At 37.1% G+C, this 23,997-nt stretch overlaps 1 protein-coding gene across 50 annotated transcripts in view; it reads right to left on the bottom strand.

The window, feature by feature from the left end:
* The window catches only part of ARPP21 (cAMP regulated phosphoprotein 21), a 157,087-nt gene that overhangs the window by 112,075 nt on the left and 21,015 nt on the right, over positions 1-23,997 (bottom strand). For 38 of the 50 annotated variants that reach the window (XM_038003017.2, XM_073023735.1, XM_073023720.1 and 35 more), the window contains exons 2-4: positions 2,918-3,091; positions 1,018-1,184; positions 12-53 (exon numbers count right to left, since the gene is read on the bottom strand). In XM_038003017.2, the coding sequence (XP_037858945.2) occupies positions 12-53; positions 1,018-1,146 (171 nt within the window). In that variant the 5' untranslated portion in view covers positions 1,147-1,184; positions 2,918-3,091. Of the gene's footprint in view, positions 1-11; positions 54-1,017; positions 1,185-2,917; positions 3,092-3,176; positions 3,270-7,688; positions 7,952-15,156; positions 15,243-23,997 lie in introns of those variants that run through there. The other 12 variants (XM_038003016.2, XM_038003020.2, XM_038003029.2 and 9 more) reach the window with 6 other exon arrangements.

The raw sequence follows: 23,997 nt of genomic DNA, 5'->3' as shown, positions 1-23,997 counted from the left end.
AAGAAGCCTACCTTGGATTTTCTTCTTTCTTGATTCTGAGCCTCCAGCCGCCTCTGTATGTTGGAAAGAAAATAAAACAAAATAAAATAAAACAAACAAAAACAAACAGTAAACCAACAACCAAGAGAGAGAGAAAGAAAGAGAGAAAAATGTCACTACTGGCTACAGTAGAGAAGTCAATAATAATAGCAACAGAACATCACAAACATTAGGGAGGACTCCTCCTTCCCTAGCTTTAAAAATCTTTTGACTAACTTTTAGCTCTTTTCTCTTTATAGCAACTATTGGAAAGAGGAAAAGGAAAAGCCAGCTTTGAAGTCTTTTGGCCATCATGCAGTTATCTGCCTTTGTTAACTGTTGGTATATAAAGAGTTAACACTTCTGTAGTTTAGTGAAAAGAAAATCAGTACTTACAAGCTATTTGTAAGTGCAGTTTGCTTTCCTTCTATCAAGTCTCTTTCCCTTGTAAATCATGATGTGTTTCACAACACTTTTTCATTTCCTTTAATCACTCCCAGTCTTTCTTCCTCCTTCTAGTATTCTCTCTTTGGCTGGGAATTCTAGGGTTTAGCTTGTTTGCTAATAAGATTTGAGCCTTAGCATGCCCACGAAAGTCAAAGGAACACCTGCCTTTGATTTTTCTTAGTTTAACATAAATTGAGTCTTCATCTTTCCACAGCATAGCAAATTCATTTTTAAAACTCAGCTAGTCTAAAGCTGCCTTGGGAGAAGCCCTCCATGTATACCTTGAGGTGTTCTGGAAATTGGTAAGGGGATGCTGTGTGCAAATTCAGAAAAAAAATACTTTCCTATGACTTTTTCCCCACAAAACACATTTTAGAGCATGGTTGGGTTAGGACAAAAAGTGACAAAAATCGAAAAAGTAGGAGACTAGCATTTCCTAATGATACAACTAGTGAAACTCTTTAAAAAATAAATCTTTAAAGTATTCTGAAAATAAAAGAAGGGATCTGCACACAGTTGTATGAGGGTCAGGGTCTCTTCATGCTCACTCACCTGAAGTTCCAGTTTCTCCTCTTCATCCAGACTTTCTGATTTAACAATGCCATTCTCTGGAGTAGCCGTCTCCTGCTCAGTCCCTCCTTCCTCTGCTATCGCCTGATTCAGGTCTCCTTGCTCAGACATTCTCCCAGGTGCAAATTAAAATAACAAGATTTTATGCCCTAGAAGGTTAAAATATCAGAAAATAAAGTCAGTGTAAGATATTTACTATCATTCTTTAGATATTTCATTTCTCCTTTCATATTCAAATCCAAATGAGCAATTTTGAGAATTTTATACAAAAGGGGGAAAAAACAAGGTGAAATCAAGTACCCAAGGCATGCACAAGAGGCAGATACAGTTGTCCCATCCACACCCCCTTTCCACACACTTGTGAATACACCTTGCCATCAAAATGGGTCAACAAATCTTAGAGACACCTAACTCCCACACAACTACCAGTCCCCGATTCTCCACTACAGAGTAGAAGCAACAAAAGAGGATATTTCTCCAACTTTTGAATAAATGACCCTCGACTTCTGACTCAAGATGTGGTATTGATGTTCTGCAGCATCTCTAAGATGACTGAAAAATTATTTGCAGGTTCCAAACATAGACATGCTCCCCTAGATATAAGGAATACGGTAGTCTGCAAGGGCAAAAAATCTATTGAAAAGGTAACAATTCAGCATAAATATGGTATCTAATTTTGGCAATAAACCTTTCAGGGTCAACATTTCCAGGTTTCGAACTGACAGCTACGTTATTAAAAACGTAAGCCCTCTCCCAAGCTCCTGTCAGTTGCTGGTGCGACAAGATCCTGTGGAAGGGAGTCTTTGGCAGGCAGCTCTAATGAAGCTATCCCAACTCAACTCTACTTCTCCCTGCTCACAATAGACTACAGACACTGGAAATGGCTTTTCAGAGTTAAAATCTGTTATTATTTTTTCTCTCCCTACCTTTATAAAACCCCTGACACTTCCCCTTCTGATGTGCTGTCAAATGAGGCTCATGAATAATTTAGCATTTACTTCCTCCTCACTTTTTTTAAGCTGTGAGAAAAATAGAAAGAAAAAAAAAAGAAGAAAGAGAAGGAGGGAGGAGGAGGAGGAAGGAGGAGGAGGAAAGAGAGACGAAGAAGAAAGAAAAGAGAAGAAGGAGAAGGAGAGAGAAGCGCTGTAGCTTAGAAAGTTAGTTCTTTTACAAAAAATTCCCAAGCAATGACTGTCCCATTCCCAGTCATTACAATGGTAATTATTATTGGACAAATAAGAGTTTTAATATGTTTCTTTGAGAGTGTTCAATTACCACTTACTAATTCAGTAACTTTATTTCCAACTAAAAATAGGAAGCGTGAGAAAAATCTAAACCACAGAAATTTCGCTAAAATCTACCATGACAAAGCAGATGGTATCTAATGATATCTTTAAAATACACAGGCTTATTCAGCAAAGGATTGTGGGAATGTAAAAGGAAGTTTTCCAACAGGATGGTAGTTTGAGTCTGTAAAGTGACTAGTAAGCAATGCATTCAGGTTTTGGGAGGTTTTAGGATATTTCATCCAGTGCATTCTGACGGATTTCTTATATTTCAGTGACACTCAGTATGTGTGGTTAATGAAATAAAAAGTTCCATTTTCCACTGGCAAACAGCTTGTTTCTCAGTGCATTGGGTAGGGGACTTCTGTTGTCCTAACTCATTTTTCAGAGCATTTAAGTAAAAAACAGACCGTGACCAGATTTAAAATGGAGTGAACAAATTGAGCTCTAATTCTCCAAACTACAAGCCAAATGAGTCTCTGATACAGATCCTGTCATGGTTACATTCAGTGAACTGCTGGATACAAGCAGGCACATTTATATAATAATAAATCTAAAATACAGATGAGATGACAGCCAGACAACAAGACCTTTACCTTTCGTGCAGAATTCCTGCTGTAGGTCTTGGCGACTTACTAGCGGCTTCTGTCGTTCTACGCCAGGAAAATCCACACAAGTGATCAGAGACAACTGGAGTCCCATGTCCCCATTAACAGTTCGGAATGCCCATCTCCATGCGATTCCCTTACACAGTGTGACACATCGTCAACCTGAAAAAAGATGAAAAGTAAATAATAATAATTGCAATAATCATGGTAGGGTGAAGGATGAAATAAATAAGACGGTGTTTCTAACACTAATGACCAGCTTCCAGCAAATCACGTTCACAGCTTGATCCAGCTCCACCTGTCTCAAACTGCTTGCTGCTTCTCTAATGAAGGCTACAGCCGGCTGTTCAAGTCAGAACGGCACCCACGCAAGGAGCTAAAATTAACAATTGCATTATGCACCGAAGATTACTCACTTCAATTTTAACCTTTTTTAGTGAAATCTCGCACTTTGTATTAAAAAAAAATTAAAAAAAAAAAAAAAAAAAAAAAAAACAAGCTTGTATGTTTGCCCCAATGAGAATCAGGATCACCTATGAGCAAAAGTTTTGCCTCCTTTTTCTAACCAAAGCCTTTATCTTAATTATAGATTATATTATATATTTTAATGCTGCAGTTTCTCTCTTTACGAAAGTTACCTGAATAAAGTGCACTGAAAGGTTTTGATTAAATGAAACATTCTCTATGAAAGTTAAAAAAAAAAAAAAAAAAGAAAGAAGAAAACTTTTATAATGGCATGGCTGAGAAAGCTCTTTTCTCTCCACTTATAGTTTGGGAAGAAGAATGCCTAATATTCTTGTTGCAGGGTGAACACAATCTATCCACAGCCCTCCCTCCCCATTGGGATTGCCACTGCCAGCTGGGCATTCTGTTTGACAGCGAAGAAACACTGACAGAGGGATTCAACAGATTTGCAAACTTCAAGCCTGTTGAAAACAATCCATGCTATAATGTGCACTTTCTCTTTCTCACAACTCCTACAGGAGCAGCGGCAAAGACAGCTTGAATGCAAACACAGAGACGGGCTCCTAATAATATTTGCCCAAATCAAGCTGCATCTCTTCCTTTTCCCTATAATTCTACTCTGGTGCACGACGGCTAAATCCAACAGCATGCGCACCTCTTCCAACATATGCCTGTCTATGAAAACACTAAATGCATCCCAGTTATTTAGTTTGAAGGTTAGAAACCCTCTCTCCCTCCTCCTTGCTACCCTCTTCTCCCAAGTTTAAATGAGCACAGCTGGTTCCTTACAGGATTTTACTGTGGCTATATTAATAACATATTGGGTTACAAAGCCATTTGTTGTGCAAAGGGAAAACAACTGTTGAAAATTCAATCACTTGTGCAGTCAATAGTTTCTGGATTTATTCATGTTTTATGAAGATGGATGATTAGACTTTAAACTACGTTTCTTTCATTTTTGGAAATTATATGGCTTTTGAGAGCTAAACATGCATTTACGACAAAACTGGATTGCTAATCAATAGTAATTTTAATTTTTCAATTTTGATCACTTTCACCATAGCTACTATAACTAATAATATTAAATAGAAATCATCATGTCTTAAAAATTAGAATCTATTTAACTAAGAAGCCTGTTATCTAATATGTCTTAGCATAAGCATCAGTGATGGTTATGAAATGCATTCTGGATTCTGTTTTACTTTTCCCAAGTTGAATGAAGTTCCCAAGGATCACGGCAACTCTTTTGATTTCTCTTTAAGACCCTCATATTTGTACAGTTCACTCAGCAGGTGAACAGCAATGTAATTTCCAAAACTAAGTCTTAGATGCATTATTCCAGCCTCAGTAGGAGGATGCAAGATATAATTCTTTCCAGGAAGAGAGAAAGAACAAACTGATATTCACATAACTAACTCAAAGCGGGGACAGCCTGGATATATGTGTGTGCGTAATTACCAGGACACGTTTTGAAATAGCACCAAGCTCTAAAGTCAGTGAGGTATTATTCTTGCATGCCTGAATCATAAAGTCATCATCTACCAAGATAAAAGAGAATATGGGCATATGGGAATGAGCAGAGAGGAACATATGGATCACAAATATTTTTGTAACTGATTAAAATTGTTCTCTTTGCTGAGAAAGCAGTGCCAGGAAATCAACCCTACTTCAGCTTTCTGTTCACCAAACTAACCGGACTCTTCCACTGCCATTTAATCTTGATCTGTTTCAATTGTTTTCATTTCTGCAAATAACTCAAACTATTTTTAACAAATATCTTTTCTTCAACATTTAGCTAACAAATACTCTGGCCAAATTTCAGCTGTCACAGTTTGAAGGATGGAAGGAGAAAGACGGGACTATATACAAATGCACAAAATAAAAGTTACTGTAGCTTTTTTTTTAGTGGAAATACTATTTTAAACATAATTTTGTGGGTAGCATTTAGTAAATGCTGTCAATAGTTTGCAAATTAAGCTACAGAAAATTAATCAACAATGCTGTAAACTATTTACCATGAAGAAAGTAAGTAAAATAATTGCTATCTCGCTTTATATTCATACTGTTTCTTATTTCTTTAGTTTACTTTAGAGTTGAACACTGTAACGATTCGGATTGTGGATTTGAGCAAGAAAGGAAGAGAGAAGAAAGGCAAAATGAAAGCACCAAATATGCTGTCTTTTATCATCACTGTCAAAATAGATATGTGCTCTGTGCGTGTGTGTGTGTGTTGTGTGTGTATTAATCACTGTGCTGCCAATTGGGAAAGAAAGGCCAGATTTGATTCAAATTTCAGCAATAATTTGGTTCACCAATGAAAGGGAAATTAAAGTTAAATTTTTATCAATAAGTTGGGAGTGTCACTGTATTAGTCACTTTCTTCACAATACTTATGCTAAAAAATTAACAAGAGAAAGACTAATATTAACCCAAATTAGCATGGGTACTTTATGATGAAACAACACAGTCAAGATTTACTTATTGAAATTGAAATGTTTTGCCAATATGCACTGCTGCTGCTGCTTTTTTTTTTTTTTTTTTTTTTTTTTTTTTTTTTTTTTTTTTTTTGAGACAGAGTCTTGCTCTGTCGCCCAGGCTGGAGTGCAGTAGCCGGATCTCAGCTCACTGCAAGCTCCGCCTCCCGGGTTCACGCCATTCTCCTGCCTCAGCTTCCTGAGTAGCTGGGACTACAGGCGCCGCCACCATGCCTGGCTAATTTTTTGTATTTTTTAGTAGAGACGGGGTTTCACCGGGTTAGCCAGGATGATCTCGATCTCCTGACCTTGCGATCCGCCCTTCTCGGCCTCCCAAAGTGCTGGGATTACAGGCTTGAGCCACTGCGCCCGGCCTGCTGCTTCTTTTTAAGCTGGGCATGGTTCTGTAAATGAAAGCCACTTGTATATTGGGGTGGTTATCGATTTATCAAATTGTCACATAACACATATAAATATTGCAATACAATATAAGCCAAGCATATAACCCATTCTCAAAACAACTATTCTGTTAAAGTTTAAGAAAGATTTTGAACCTTTAAAATTAAGTTTAAAGCAAGAAAAAAAGTAATGGGGATGTAATCATTTCAAAAATAAGAACAACAATGCCATGAATAGAACATACATACTAATATCTTTAGCAAGTCTGAAATTTTCCCAAGGTGACCAAAAATATCAATGAGAAATTTTCACACTAATTACCCTCCCAAAATGTAATCGTTCAGCAGTGTATAAGAAACACTCAACCAGGGGCTTTACCCTTTAATTAAACTCTTTATGGTCAACCTCATGTGCAGGCATTCTGTAAGGTTCTTGAGCCATCATGAAAATGCCAAAATTGCCAGAAAACTATTTTATTGGAAGAACAGAGGGGGACATTTAAGAAAATAAATTTTCTGGTTAAGATTTTGGGGAATATAAATGTTTTAAGGAATATCCTTGCTTAAGCTTTAACCTAAGAGCCTGACACTTTATAAACATGTAGAAGGTTATATATAGGATCTCACATTTCCTTTTTTAACTGTGGTAACCTGGATCAAACATAACCAAGATCAACATTTAGCAGAATGCCAAAAGTGGAAGGAACTGATGCCAAAGCTCTGCACAGGAGTAGCACCATAATCATCATGAACGCCATAATGATCATGAACGCCATTAAAACTAAGGAAGTCTGTTGTCAATAAAAACATCTGAAGAAAAGCCTTGTGCCAGTGTTTTATTTCTTTATTTGTATAACAAGTCTTTACTAATCTTCTACTGTGAGCAAGAATGTTCTACACTGTGACGTGTTATTCAGGTGAACTAACACAATCTCACATTTAAAAATTTTTTTTCTTCCTGAATATAAATTAAAAAATAAGCAAATTAATATACACACATACAGATCAAAGGCAGAAAATGATACTATAAGATGGGAAGTTGGAATTCTGCTTTACAAAATTTCCTCTGACATATTGATGAATTGATGACACATATGTATACAGACTAGTTCTTTGGATGTAACACTCCATGGTCAGTACTTGACTCACACCGGTACCTACTAAATGCTATCATCATCATCATCATCATCATCATCATCATCATCTTAGCAGTACCTGGTGACATACATTGCTATTTATGTATCCAATGTGGACACGGCAAGAATAAAAAGGTTAGATAGAGAAAATACAATGTTCAGAGAACACCTGCACCTCCACCAGAATCAATGCATGTACAGCCAATGTGCTTTCGCCAACAAAGGGTAACAGACATCATACTTCACTGAAAAAGACAACTCTATAATTTTTTTTCCCAAAGCTTACCCTGGATATGGTCCTGGTACAATACAAACATCAGGATGTCAATAATCTGAATGAGAGAGCTGGATGGAATGTAATAGCTGATGGGCAGCCTTGTCACAAGACTGGCCCAGTTTGTGCATATTTTTGCTACAGATAAGAAGGGATTTTTGACCAAAATCAATGTCACAGAGAATGAAGCCAAAGGCTCTGCTTCCGTGTTAGAAAATAAGCCAAGAATCTGACAGCATCAAGGTTAGTTTTAGTTTGAGTGTGTGACCATTGAGACCAGTCCAAAGATTTTTAAATGGCCTAAACTTCCATAACCCATACAGGCAAATCGCCACCTTACATTTCCAACATCATTCTATTAAGAGTCTGGCATAATTTATCCATATGTAAGGTGGTGTCATCAACCTCCAGGATGATGCAAACTTAAAATAAAAAAAGAAAGTGCAAATACCCAGAAAACCACAGAGCTGCAAAGAAGCTTGAAATTAGTCTAACTGACATTAAATTCAATGACTTGGACAAGATCTAGAACCAGACTTATCTACAAGCAGAGTTGGTTTAGGAAACATAGTCATTTTGACTGGATGTAAGAGCTCTTTTCAATAACCTATGTTCCTCTAGTGATGATTCTATTAGAAATAAAGGGCAAGTTTACCTAATCTATGCAATTAATTCCCAGTACATCGCAAGAGAGACCCACACATTGTTTTTCACTGGACCACTATCTTTTCTCCTTGTGAACAAGCCTACAAATACTGCACAGAAATGACCTGAGCATATCATCTGATGATGGTATGTGTGTCTCTTTCTTGGATTTATCCCTCAAATCACATGGACACATTTGGGTTTCTAAATCTTATGCTCAGTTTCTCTTTTTGAAAATCCTTCAGGCCCATTTTTCATAGCTATCAGAATGCCCAATTTCCTCCTTCCACACCTACAACTCATAGTGCCCAACTTTCCAAAAGCCGCACAGAAAATCACATGCCTGCATTATTCCCAGATAAAGTGTATCCAGGTTTTGTAGGTAGGAATGACAATTTTTTAATGTGGAACAACTAATTATAATCCATACTGGTGCTGAAACATGGGTAACATTTCAAAAAGACTGTCTCCTTAATCTTTAAGCAACAAGCCAGGATCTCAGACTTGAGCAACAGCCTCATCATTCCTAGTGTAACTGAAACAAATTTCCCAGGTACGTAAATAATTCTGTTGGGATCTTGTGGATAATGATACCATATAACTTTGCTAAGGCAAAAATGTTCTTAAGCAGTCGGATCTTCCAGGAATTTCAGTGAGTTACACACTTACCCTAGATATTTCTCTCAGTATCACTGTTCTGTGATCTCCTATATCAAGCAATACTATTTCAGGGATGAGAAGTGGAAATGATCCTGAAATGATGATACTCTTGTTTGGGCGTTATTAATCTAACTGGTACTGGAAATTCTGCATTCTACATTCAGTTCAATTCAATTTAATAAAATATTTAAAAGTTTCTTCTTTATCTGGATGTCAAGAAAACAATTCATTATTTATTTTCAGTTATTTCTATTGGAGACACTCTCTAATGAAACAATAATTTTTCATAAAGTGCATATCTTCAATTCTGGCTTAAAGGATTCAAAAATATAAAATTCAACACAAAGAAAAAAGGCATTTTTAATAAATGGGGAGAAATACTAATTTTAATAGTAATCATTATATCTGACATGAACTCTTCTCTTCTTCATTCCTACAAGATGTGAAAGAAGCATCTGTCATTTCAAAAACAATGAAATAACAAATGTGATGCAGTTAGAGGTGCCAAAATGGGAGCTAAGTGTTTGAGTTATTAAAACCTTTATCAAAGAGAGTAAAAAGGAAGAGACATTTAGGTAAAATGAATAAAAGCAAATAAAAATTGCTAAGTTGTTATTTTGTCTGATTTTTGAAATGTCCATAAAAGTCATGTTTACTCCTATATGTACATTAGGGAAAATAAGATGTTTCCATTGCTATGACATCTTTGTTTTATGTCAATACTTTGTATTTGGTACCATAAATGACTATTTCATGCCTTAATATTACCTTTTCAGATTTATTATTACCAAAATCACTCCCAAACTTTTTAAAAAGGAATCAACATAGAAGTTTAAATTGCCCATCTATGACCTCAGCTCCCTCCCTAACAGCAAAATGAATGAAAGGATTTTCTAAGGGCGCAAAAGAATGAAAGGGGGCAGGTCCCCAAAATTAAAAGCCAAAATGTGAGCATAAAGGATCTATGATCCCAGAAGCTATGGTCACAGGAGGTGTACTCCACTTCCAAAAGGGAGGGAGAGAGGGCAGAGAGATTAGCAGAAACGGATGTATGCTGCCATCCTAAGTATAGCTTGTGGAATTTCAGAAGACACAGGAACAAAGGGAGTTTCCAGTTATGTAGGGCAGCTCTGAGCTATAGTTTTGTGTTAACCTCTTAATAGCATTCTCTTTCTACAAGATTCAACCACCGCACCAGTGAAACAACTACATTTTATTGAGTACTACACGGGTATTTTTTGACTGAGTTTTCAACATACATTATTACATCTATTAATAATTCTACACAGATGATTACATATATTATTACAACTGCCTTTTACTGAGTACTACAGGAGTAATTTTTGACTGAGTTTTCTACACAGATTATTACATCTTATCCTCACATCAAATACATTTATTCATTGCTAGCCTACAGCAGGGAAGACAGCAAGCTCTCTGCCTGTCCTATCTCTTTAGTGTTAAGTTGGCTGGATGATGGCTTGTTCAATCACTGGATTCCCCAGGTCTTAGAAAAAGCAGATGAATCATTCCTTAACAAAGCTCAAAATTTGACCCAAGTAGTAAAAAGATTCTCTTCCCACTATTATGTAAACTCCACAATCATGGGGGTTTTGCCTATTTTGTGTACCTCTATATTAACCCCAATACTAAGAATAGTGCCTGACACATAGTAGGATTTGTTAACTCAGTGAATGAAAAGAGGCTTAAAGCCCTACCTGGATTCTAGTCAGTAATGGCTATGTGACTTTGTTGTGTTTCTGCATCCTCCACCTAAAGGTCAAGATATCTAATCATGCAAAGACCTATGAAAACTAACGTGGCAATAACGTTTTTTCTTAAACTAAACCAACAGTCACTAGAAGGTACCTGAAAGTAAAACCAGGACATGTGTCTGGATGTTTGGATCTCATGAAGGTTTTGGTCTAGCTAAGCTCTGTGATAGTGGGCCAATCCATTCAAAGAGAGCTAGGCATATTTACTGATCTCCTACTGTGCACAATATTTTGTGGCCTTCTGGATAGGATACCGGGGAAAGGAAAGAGATGGCGCTTGCTGGGAAGCAGCTATGAAATTAATTACAGAAGTCAGCAGACAAAGGGATTTGAGAGCAAAGCAGCCCAGAGGACTGAAGCATGTAATAAACACACATTCCACTGCTGACATTAAACTTAGGGGTTTCTCAATGTCTTCTTGAAAGCTAATTTTGAAAATCTATCTTAAGGAAACTAAAGAATGTAAGTAAGGAAAAATAGAGACAAACGAAAAGATATTCTCATTAAAGATAAAAGGAGAGTGTTGAAACTTTGAACTGATGATGCACAGGCAGATGAGTTTCTTCAGGCTCTTGGTGCTTTCTGAGTTCTTCTGAGAAAATGATGGCATCATTAATTGCATGATTTATCATGATTAAACTGGCCAAACATCTAGGCCTCACTTATATTGCTAGGTGACAAAAAAACTAGATGAAAGCAATGTCTTTTCTTTCTTTCACACTTGACTTCTTTCAGTGTTGCATGAAGTTTCCTCTGAGTGCTTACTCTAACAGGTTCCTCATCGAAGTGTCATTTCTCCCCGTAAGAAGAAGTGCTACACAGGTGCAATGGTGTTCCTATTACAAAGTGGAAGATAATCTATTCTCCCATGTGCCTGCTCTGCCTCTTCTTAAATGCTGGGGTATTTTGTTTCCTCTCCGTTTTGTTTCTTCCTTTCTCTACACTTCCTAATATAGTGTTACATAACATTACATACTAACACCACTGAAAACAGTCATGAAAACAAAAAAGTGCTGTGTTGAGATCAACGTATTTGCTAGAAAAAAATGTAAGTGTTCGAGAAATAATTCTGACTCTCCCCAGACTTTCTGAAAATAGGTGAACTTGAAATATAAAATAATTCATTTGACATTGGCATTTATTTTAGTAGCAACATTGTGTTGGAATTTTTCTTCACCACGGTTAAATATCTTTTGGTGTGTTTAAATGGAAAATGCAAGAGATTAACAACAAAACTACCTGAGAATGGGTGTGAATGTAGTGCAGAAAAAGGGTCCATATTCAGGACCTCAAGTGCTGAAGAACGTGTTGCAGAAGTGTTTCATCTGATGTCTCTTTCCCTAGGAGACAAGGAAAGCAGCCAGGAGAGTGAAAGGAGCTATGTGCCTTCAGAGAGAGGACTTACAGAGACTCTGGTACAACAAATGTACGGTATATGAAAATAAATATGCAAAAGAGTGTCTCAAAGCCTTTATTTCTAAGCCGTCAAGGGTGTGACTTGTGTTTGGGGCCATGCTTTAAACACTAGCATTTTGAATAAATGTTCCAGATGAAGAATGCCGTCCATAGACTCTAAGTTCCTTGGACAGAGACAGCCCTCAGGCCAGCGTGTCTTTCAGCTGTTGTTTAGTGCAGAGCAGGAGCACTATTGATACCAGCTTGCTGAAAGGATAAATGAATACATTCTTGGGAGGAAAACATTTTCAGGAACCTTACAACACATTGATGCAGCAGAATCTGCGGTTCTTTTTTTTTCAGTGTGTCCATGGCTTAGCCAGAAGGTACGTTCCCACTTAAACCATCTGAATTGGTGTGTGTTTGTTTGTGTCAGGCACAGGCAGCACTCAGGCTCTTGGGCCATCTGTGGCAATGCTGATTGGACTCCAGATGCCCTGTTTGACAATAACTGAAAGAGACCATGTGGTTGGTCATTTGTAAGAGAAGGGCTGCAGTTCGAGGTTGGCCTGCCTATCATCATTGAATGTGAGAATACGATCACATGAACATGCTCTACCTGAAAAGGCTGGCATGGCCCGATGATGTCAACCTCCCCATAACCCCTGCCTGCTGTAAGCCTGACTTTATCTGATGTTCCTTTTTTTTCTTTTTAAACAAAACATTCTTCTTTGAAGGAGAAGTGAAAGAGTCAGTTACATTCAAGACTAAAACCATTTTCAGGTGAACATCTTCTGCATGATGGACTCTCCTACTTGGGCGTTCCCTGCACAAACCTGACCATAAGACCCTTCAATCCTAGCAAGCCAGAGTCAAAGAAATTGGGTGTTTGCTTTTTGTAATCTTCATATTTTAAAATATTTAATACTTTTCAATGATCTTATAAAAAATAAATGCTGGTATAATCTCTGTGAATTATTAGAACCTGCTATCATTACCTGTTACTAAAGAAAGAGGAAAAAGCAGATTCTTAAACCATACCAAATGAAGGAACTGGCAGAAACTACTGATATTTGGGAGGGACATAGTCAATCTGAACTCATGAAGAAAAGGTTAAATTGTGCTCAGAAACTCCCTGGGGTCTCCTGATGATGAAGTTGAAGATTTGGGGATTTTATTCATGGATTCTACAATGCCTAAGCTAAGTGCCTGGAAGGGGTAATTAGTTTTGTACATGGTTGTTATGGGCACACAAAATAGTCTTAAAGTGTACTTTACAGACACTTCAGTAGAAGAAAACTGTTGGTACACATAGTGCAAACTGACATTTCAGAAAGGAAGACGTGAAGTTAACCCATCCTCTTGGGTGTCTCTAATGTTTAACCTTGCACTTGAAAAAGAAATGGGATGTGGCATTCCTATGACAAATGGAACAATCTGATTCCTGAAAGGGAGGCTGAAAATCTGGCATTACACAAAAGATTGGAAACATAACAAAACGTGGTTTTGAATGTTTACAAGAGTGTACATCCAAACTACGAATGTGGAATTGCCAGGGTAAAATTTTCCAGCAAAGAATCAAAATTATGATTTGATATATCACAGAAATGAACTATCTGTCTATCTCATGTAATATGAAATACTCAGCTACTGAGCTGTGGGATTATTTGTGAAACCTTCAAGATTTTAAACATAGGTAAGAAAGGAGAAGCCAGTAGTTGCATTTGTAACGTATAGCAAGGTACTGCCAGAAGTGGAATCTTTTTTTGTTGAACAGTCTCCTTAATAAAGTCTAAGGCCTAAAACTTGGGAAAAATCTTATGCACTGGGAGAAATTATTACCTTTCTTTACTCATAATGATAATTAGGAAGGAAAGAAGGAAGGAAGGAAGGAAGGAAGGAAGGAAGGAAGGAAGGAAGGAAGGAAGGAAGGCAGGCCCAACTGTCAAAAACTCTCCTGCAAATATATGAAAGTGGAATATGAAATATTTGGAAGAATGTATTAATATGATGAAGATTGCAGCAAAATTTAATTTTCACAAATAAATATAAAACTGTGAAAACAAAATGGGTTATTCTTTATTGCTAGCACCTAGCAGAGAGGACTGTTCATAATTATAGATAAGTATTATATTAAGAATAGCATTTCCCTGTATTTGATAAAGTCTGATAAATAGAAAAATGTGTTCTACACCTCAAAAATTACATATTTTCAGTGGACAAAGAGATATAAAGAAAGTACACAATGAGATCCTGTTGCATCTCAAAACATTTCTGCCTGATGACAAGACAAGTAACTTGAATCTCCAAGTACCAAAGAAGTCTAAGCATATTTACATAAATGACTACTTTTAGTCAGTCTCACAGGCATTATTAGTATCCTAATTTTAAATGTTTATGTGTGTGCATATATAATTTTTATAATTTGATTCTTGTCAATTTGCAAATGTAAAAATGGCAGATCCCAGGTATCTAAAATCCTGTGTGGTTCAAAACCATCCTTATATCCTGGTAGACTCTGTTTTCAGTTCTGGGAGCACTAGCTCTCTGCTGGCAACTCTGTGGCCTGACCACTCATATGGGGCTTGGGCATACCCACAGATGCCAATTGCAGATCAGGCCATGATTGCTCTACACTTCAGAGGCTCCAGCAGGAGCAAGGAGAAGATAGCATGCCAGCCAGTGGAATACATTGACTATTTGCTCTACTGGCAATCCACTAGGCTCCCCAAGATGCCGCACTTAAGGTGATGCTGCACAACTGAAAAGAAATGCTGCCCATCTAAGTACTAAAAATGCTCTGTTTTTTTAGGTTTCCATTTTATTTTAATTTACTAAAAAATACATACTTCCAAAAATTTACACTTTTATATTTAGGACTACTATTTTCCCAAAATGGAGAAGAACAAAGTCAGAGATGATACTTTACAATAAATAGTAGCAAGAAATTTCTGAGGGAGGGATATTGTAAATTTCCTGAGAAGCAAATTTGTGTTCTCACTTACTTTATGAGTTTCTTTTTCTTCTTCTTCTTCTTCTTCTTCTTCTTCTTCTTCTTCTTCTTCTTCTTCTTCTTCTTCTTCTTCTTCTTCTTCAAGAAAAAAAGTACTGCAGGTGATCTTCAAGACTTCCTGATTTCCAAAGTGCAGTATTTTGGAGTGATACTGCATCAATACCATTGCAAAATTTCATTATAAACTAACTTGTCATGCATTATGATCCAATTTAAGACTAGATTACATTTCCTTTTAATTAACCAGAAGGACTCTTACATATCTTTTTCTCTTCTTTTAATCTAGCATCTCTCTCAAATATAGTAAGAAGTGATCAAAGCTACAAATAGAGTCCAACTTCCAAGGGTCAGTACAAAAAGATTGCTGCTTCTTTGAGAAGAATCTGTAAGTGACTTATCCCTCTCTCACCTAAGTTATTTTAAAACGAGGAATATTGTACTAAAACATCTAGTAGAATGCTTGAAATTCAATAATAACTTGATGAATTACTTATTTAATGAATTAAAACATAAATTTAGCTAGTCATGAGATTATAACACCTAATCACAATGCAAAATGACTGTGGTTTCATTCTTAAATTAGTTCCCCATTATCATTATCACTACCACAAATCACATTGCTAAATAAAACTAGTTTTACTATGACACAGCTTGAGATTTTGAATAAAAATAAAGTTAAATGTTAATATAAATAGTATCAATTTAAAACAATTTTAATATACTTATTGGAGACTCACTCTGTGCCTGACAGTATTTTGATTAAAGAATATAGGATAATAGGACTAGCCCTTAAAGAGTCACATTTTAGAGTGGAGGAGGCTGAGTCATAGATACATTAAGCATATCAAATATTTCACTCTAGGGGTGAGGCAGAGCCTAAATTCTGACAGATTGGTTCTGGGACTTCAATTTTATCCATAGGCTTTCGAAATGAGTGAGGATAATAGTTACTACATGCCCGGCAATAAATACTAAAGGCATGCCATAGTGATGCCAGTGGTAATTCAGGCGGATAGAACCACAGGGGTTAGTTGAGGCTGCGTGTTTATTCTAACCTTTCCAAATCTCAAAAAAACCTGTTTACTTTTATATTCAGAAAAGTAAACATAAAGACTGAGAAGAGATAGAAAATAATGAATTAATTTGGATGCCTATTTGCAGCGTTAATCACACTGTAAAGCATGTTTGTGGTTGAAATATAATTACCCATTTAATCAAAAATAGAAGAGTAAAGACAAGGGAAAAATTGTTAATAAAGCTAAAATTAAGAAGAAGTACATTTAATAAAATGTGCAATAAAAGGAATTTAGTCTACAAAAAGGCATGTTTGAAATTAATGTCAAAGACAAACTAAAATAAAAACCCTACACCTACACACAACCAAATAATTTAATAAAAATTTTAAAACTAGTTGAATAACACCAAAGAATGTCAAGATTTATTAAATAAACATTTAAATTATCATAAAATATGCTTTGTACTTGGAATAAATATCAAAGTCAAAACAACTCGAAATCATTATAAACAAAGTCAAGAATAATTTTGCAACATGACTTGGGCTAAAATTTCTTAAGTATTCAGGGATATTTTTGTGTGGAGCCACTGACTGGAATATTTTGTTCTAAGCTTGCTTCCTTCTACAAGAAACCAGTTAAAAAAAAAATCAGAAAAAAATACCAGTTTGTGGGAATACTCTATAACTCCATTTAAAGAAATTAAATTCCTTTCTGCTTGGTCGGTTTAGATTCAGGGAAGGGTATATAAGTGACAACATAGATATTCATTGGCAGCAGTCTCAGTATATACTATTTATTAATCTCCTTGACTGAGTATCCCCCAAGTAGGTTTGCCACTTTTAATCAGCTCCTACTTCAACCACTATTGTTTGAACCGCAAGGTTGGAGTTGAGGTTCTGAGGAGACGGGCACAGACCAGTTGAGCCATCATACAGTGAGCAATGATCTGGGTGTTTTAGAAACCACAACAACACACACATCCTATCGTGTTTCCTTTAGAAAACCATTAATGAGCAGGATACATTTTACTGCCTTCCGCATATTGTGCATACACTAACTAAATACCTTGATGAGAACGAGCATTACAACGATGACTAGAGTACAGCCCTGCCCTCTAGGAGACTCCAGGGGAAAGTTGTATTAACTCTTTAAAAAATGGGATAGGGTTCATTAAGTAGCTCTTCATCTGCAGCAGTGCTTTTGAAAACGAGGATGGTTTCATGAACGAATGCAATATTTACCCGATGAATTCTTTTCTTACTTCTCAAATATAGGAAATGACTAAATCCTGAATGTTTGATATAACTTCTTGCCTCCTAATGAATGTTTACACTATACAAAACAACTCAGTGGTAAAGTCATTTGAAAAGACCTATTACCTACTGCAATGTAGAACTAGGTACATGGCTGTATGTGTGTGTTATCTAAGTACACATTTTGATTCTGCAGATATTTTTAGAGTGTCCATGTATAGCACTTTGCTCAGAACTTTCCACTTACTTTAAATTTTTACTTCAAAAACAAGCTCTTATAATTTCATGAGAGTTTTATGATCTTGTTATCATATTAAAAAAAGCTTAGGCTGTTTATGATCTTGTTATCTTATCTAAAAAAAAAAAAAAAAAAGGCTTAGGCCAAGGGCAATGGTGTTGTCCTTTATACTTATCTACATAAAGGCCACATAAAACCTAGGACTCGGTTCTTCTAGTCCTGTGTTCTTTCCAAGTTGCTTTTGTGCATATGTAGAAAGACATAAATATAAACCAAGACACACTTCTGTTAAACTTATGTATTCTGAGTTAGGGTGGTCCACTCAGCTTTAACTTTTAAAATCATTCCTTTATGATCTGCAAATTCATTGGCCTCCAAAGGAGCGAAAAGTTTGTTTCTTTCAGTGACCTAAAATTTTTCATGTAATTTGAATGTTGGAGAAGTCTCACTTGAATTAGGTTAACACACACACACAATAGCAGGTGGGCTAAGTCACTCAGAGTATGCAAGTGACACTCCTCTGAAGCCCCTCCCTGAATGCCAGATCAGGCCACATAGCAGCCTGGAGTTGGTTCCAGCTCAGAGAACAGAGCAGCAGCTGCTGGGAGTTGGCGGCAGCCCAAGTCTCAGCTGTATTCTTGGCCTTCTGCCTCCTCCAGGCACTTACCCGGGGCGCGTGACCAAGGAAACAGCTGAGCCCCCACCTCAAAGAGGAAACGCAACCGCCACAGCCCCCGCCGCCACCTGCTCCGGAGCCAAACAACCAACAAATTCCTGCTCAATTTGAAGGGGGAAAGCGGACTGCTGATTCACTCCTAGGAACGCCGGGGCCCTTTCCACTGAGGATAGAGGCATAGCTGAACAGGAATGGAACGTCATCGTGAACGCTCTGGCAGAGCCACCTGGGGCCTTGAAGTTGCAGGGAATCAGAAATGGTAGAAGCAGTTACCAGAGGCCAGGGATCGTGGGAGGGAAGATGGAGAGAGTCTGGTCAACAGGTACAAAGTTACACTCAGGAGGAAAAAGTTCTGTTCTAGAAGTTGCTCTATAGGATAACTATAGTTAACAATATTGTATTGCATATTTCCAAATAGCGAGAAGAGAGGATTTTTAATGTTCTCACCACAAAGAAATGACAAATATTTGAGGTGAAGGATATGCTAATTACTCTGATTTGATCATCACACGATACATGTGTCGAATACTACATTATACCCCATAAATATGTATGCGTCAATTAAAAACAAAATCAAACTTTAAAAAATAGTTTAGATGTTCAAGTCACAGGGTTCTATTAGATTTCAAACACTGCTTTAGATACTGTCTGCAAGATTTTTTGAAGATACTCCTTTCTTAAACAGTAATTTTGATTTTCGTTTTATAGTGGGCTGAAAATTTGCCAAGAACATAGACGACTGGACAGTTCACTTTCATGTGCAACAATTTCCAAGGGGATCCTAGGTTACACAGCATAATTACAAAACTAAAACAAATATGTTAAATGCCCTGCACCTTTTTTGAGACGCCTAGTATGGCCTTCTTGAGTGCCATGAAGCATTAAGATAGCCTCAGGCATCAGCACACATTCCAGGTCCAAATCCAATTCTCACGGCCCAGCAGGCAAGCTGGGACAGTGGAAATGCGAGTATATGGCCCAGCGTTACTCCGGAGGACTGTGGGGGTGAGCATGCCACTTCCCAGAACCGTGGCTCTGACAGCTTCAACTGCACTCACGTCAGTGCTATTAAGAGATGTTCCTAACTTCAAACATTGTGAAATCTCACCCCGCTCCGAGGACACATCCCTCCAGATCTGTCTCCCATCAACACTGGAGGCTGTGCTTTGTGCTATTAAAAATTTCTCTGGAACAAGAAAGGCAAAATGCTGACGTTCCATGATGCATACATGGGGGCTTGTTACACAATTATCTCCATTTTGTGCACATTTTAAAAATTTCCATGATAAAAGTTCAAAGTATAAAAATTTGTCTGGGAATTAAATCATTGTCAGATGCAAGAACTATGCTCCCAAACTGGGCTTCTGTCCAGGTGGGAGAAACTCTGATTTGTAGGTGATTGCTTATTATTTCCAGGGAGAATGTGAGGGGTTTAAAAACCTTATAGATCACAGCTTTTTTTGAAAAAACTGACCCACATCGAGTGAAGCCTTTTCTCCCTAGCAGATATACACAATTTTAATTCAATTCTGGGGTGACCATTTAGATACATTTGCTCTGGGGCATCATGAAGTTTCTGTTGTTATTTTTTTTAATTTGTACAAATTTATAGGGTACATGAGAAATGCTGTTACATGTATACAATGCATAGTGATAGAGTCAGAGTATTTAGGGTGTCCATTGCCTGAGTACAATATCTTTTTGTTAAGTATAGTCACCCTACTCTGTTATCAAACATTGAATCTACTCCTTCTATCTTGCTGTATGTTTCTACCCTTTAATTTACTTCTCTTCATCCTTTCTCCCCCATCCCACTCACCCTTCCCAGTCTCTATTATCTACCTTTTTACTCTCTATCTCCATGTGATCAAAATTTTTAGCTCCCACATATAAGTGAGAATATGCCATCTTTGTTAATTTTTTTTTACCCTTCGGGTAGATTTCACTTGGTGGACACAATTCTCCCTTGAAGTTCTTGTTCCCTCTTGTAGAACTGTCTCTTCTGCAGAGAGCTGCACTACCTCATGCACACTCTTTCCTAGAATAATCCACATCCAATAATTCAATAACTGATCAAAAGCGGACTGGAAGCCCTGAGATCTCAACCCTTTGTGGGACTTTCTGAAGGTCATTCTAGTGGCAGAGTTTTCTGCAGGATCAGCAGAGGCTGTCCTCATCCTCTGGCCTGAACTGCAGCCCACCTTCCCTCTCTGCCCAGTCCTGCTCCTCTCTGTCCCTCTGTGGGGTTGGTCCCAAGAATTCTCCTTAGTAAACATCCTGCACACTTAACTCTATCTCGGAGTCTGCTTTCCAGGACCCTACCTACAACATCACAGGACATCCTTTCGGAAGGGTTGAAAATGCTTTGCAGTAGTGATAAAACCTAGGTTAAGAATCACCACTTAGTTTTAAGCCATTGTTAGCTCTTCTTAATCACCTCTCTAATACCTGCCATCTCATCACTGCTCCAAATTGTGCAATATTTCTAAAAGTATTAAAACTGTACATAAGATATGCACATGTATGCCAATTGGTACTGCTGAATTGGCTTATATGGGATCACATAATTAATTCTTAAAAATAAACCATACACACTATGATTCTCTCCAATGGTGTGATTTCTCTTCCACACTTGAAATCTCATCTTATTTTGACCTTTAACTCTCAGAGGCCACTATAATGCTACATAATTCTCTAATCTCAAATCCAAAGTATGTCTACTGTGAACACCTCCAAAAATTATATCCTCAAACTTAATTTTAAAACCACCAATAGCTAACACCAGGCCTGACACATAATAGGCATTCAAGATATTATAATTACCTATTAGTTAGTGCCCATAAAGTGTTCCAAAACTTATACAAATTATCTCATTTCTTACTTCACAACCACAAATAGCTATGTCACTGTCTCCTTTATACACATGGGACAACTAAAATTCAGTAAGGTCAAGGAACTTGCCCAAGGTAACACAATAAGTACAAAGGCATCCACTGTGTCTCACTCTCTCTCCAGCAAATATGTATTATTGTTGCCTACAAAAGTACTCTTTTGGGAGATGAGGCAGGACATAAAAAGGTCAATGAGAATTGAATACTGTTGATTTTTTGAATTTTATAGATGGTCATAAGAAATTTATAAGTGTTCTGATTTCTTTATGCTGTATATTTTTCAAGTTTCTATATTCCATGCAGAGAATGTATACTAGCAGTTCAAAGATTCTAATAAAGGAGCTGCCTAAATAATCATAATAGCAGCTAACACTTACAGCATGTTTCTATGTGCTGAGCAGTATTCTATTCCATGACTTTTACTGGAAGACACAGAGTCATTTTATCTCTTTTCCTCTTTGTATCTCATTGTTCGCCATTTCTCCTTGTGAATATGCCTGCAGGAGGTGAAGTTTTAACAGCACAAATACACCATTCTCACGAGTACAGCTCAATAAATGATTTTTATACTATGACAATGAATCAATGAGAGAATATTAAATTATATTCTGTATTTGACGTTTTACAAGACTGAGATTTTTATTTAAATTGGTCAAAGTAAAGCACTCGGTCTCCTGGAGGATCCAGTGTTAATTGTACAGATAATCCACATGTATGTGATCCATGTGTGTAATTAGGCCTTGTTATGCTAGTGAAGTGGATAAAGTCTTATTGACCCAGCTCCTACTAGGTGTAAAAAATTCTGCTAAAAATTGCGAGATGCAAAGATAGATGTAGCCCTATACCTGCCTTTAAGAAATTTATAATCTGCTAAAAACAAGGAGTTACTCAATTTAGCTTTCCAACTATGTATTTTCTTTGTTTTTCAGTAAGTATGCTAGGCAGTGAATTCCAAATGAGTCCTTATAGGATTGTTCACTAATTTTCAGGATAAAGGGTTAATTTAGACTAATTCATTATTTGGGGAAAAAACCCACAACTATCTCTCATCCAGTAAGATAAAGAGAGTAGTAGCCCACAAAAAAGAATAGAAGCATTTACTCAAAATCCTCAGTCAAAAGTCAGTAATTCTCCTTACTGATAATTACCTATCAATAATCTGATAATTATCCCCCAAGAAGTGAACTTTGAGAATGAAGTTAGTCATTATCTTAACCTCTTGTTACACACACTTGAGAGTTAGAAGCAACATTCCTCTGTCTTTCCATGAGAGTTCAAGTACTGTTCTCCTTTTCCAGAACTTTCTCCAAGGATGACACAGAAGAGATTTCGAGGACACAGACTATAGCCAATAGCAAGGATGGTTTGAAAGAGCATAAAGTGAGGTGCACTTTTATGGTGTATGTGTGGGTAAAGGGGTGGAAGCAGAGTAAGAATTTGGCCTGCTCACATCTAGAAGGATGGGGCCAGAGGCAGAAGCTGAAGCTAAGAACAAATTCAAAGAAATGTAGGAGAGCAAGAGGTCCTCTGGTGGCTGAACCGATCATTTATAGATACTTTCTTGTGTTTTACTCAGAATTGGGAATAGACCAGCCCCCTGTGTTCTCCTGGAGGAAACGGAAAGAACTATGTAAATGCAGATATTTAAAAGATTTTTCAGTAATTTAGAAGTGATACCTGATGATTATTTATTAAACCACCTCTTGCATCGCTCTAGGTCAAAAAGGGGAAAAAGTCAAGGTCCAAAAGCTGAGAATCCCTGAGAAGGATGCCAGGAAGGCTTGTCAGGGCTAGAACATGGATCTGTCCCTTGGCAAAGCTTCTCATGCTCTCCCTATGCCAGCAGATGGTGCAATGCACACCTGTGACTCTTGTCATAAAACAGCTCTCTGATGTTTTTATTACAAGAACTTACATGACTCTTTACACACCCAGGTGTCATTGTGGACCAATGTCTTTTGACTGAGCTGCTCCTGAATTAATATAGTGCTTTTGGTATAAAACAGGAAGCCCCTCCATCACTCAGAACAAAACCCCAGCCACCTTTATTCTCTAAATGTTTCCTCCTTTTGAGAAACTCATCTTACAGCATGTGATGAATTACTGCTTCAAACGTGTATATTAACCAACAAAATGAGATTCACCCCTTTATTAACAAATCTCCTAGCTCTCTACCACCCACTTTTCATGATCTGTTCCTCCTCTGTGTTCACCTTGATGTCTCTATCAGGCTACATACCTGCACTTCAGCACTTATCCCAGGGCCTTGAAATTATCTGAGAGTCAGGCTGTAAGTTCCCCAAGGGCAGGGATTGTGCTTTGCTTATCTCTGGGTCTCCGGGACCCACCAAGATGTCTGGAATACAATAGGAAATGAATACATGTTTCTAAAAATGTAAATGTCTTCTACAAATGTCTTCTAATCATCTAAACCCAGAAAGGTCTATTAATTTTTCAATTGCTTAAAACATTAACTGTTTATGTTATATTCATATTATCATATTTTAAAATGTGTTTTTAAGGCATAAATTTAACCAAAAAAATCTGAACTTGTGTGCTGTGTCTACCTGAAGAACACAAGTGTTTGTGGAGTCTGTGTGCATTCACAAGCATGTATGTATGTGTGCTGGGACTTAATGTAAAAAGTATTTCTTAAAATGGGTCTGTGTAAAAAATGTTGCAAGAATAGATGACATCATGTTTTCATATCTATTTGAAGAAAAACTTGCAATATACATAGCTCATGTCTTGATTATCAA

The sequence above is a fragment of the Chlorocebus sabaeus genome, chromosome 15, assembly GCF_047675955.1.
Source record: "Chlorocebus sabaeus isolate Y175 chromosome 15, mChlSab1.0.hap1, whole genome shotgun sequence".
Taxonomy (NCBI): domain Eukaryota; kingdom Metazoa; phylum Chordata; class Mammalia; order Primates; family Cercopithecidae; genus Chlorocebus; species Chlorocebus sabaeus.
This window is presented reverse-complemented; position numbering and strand designations above follow the sequence as displayed.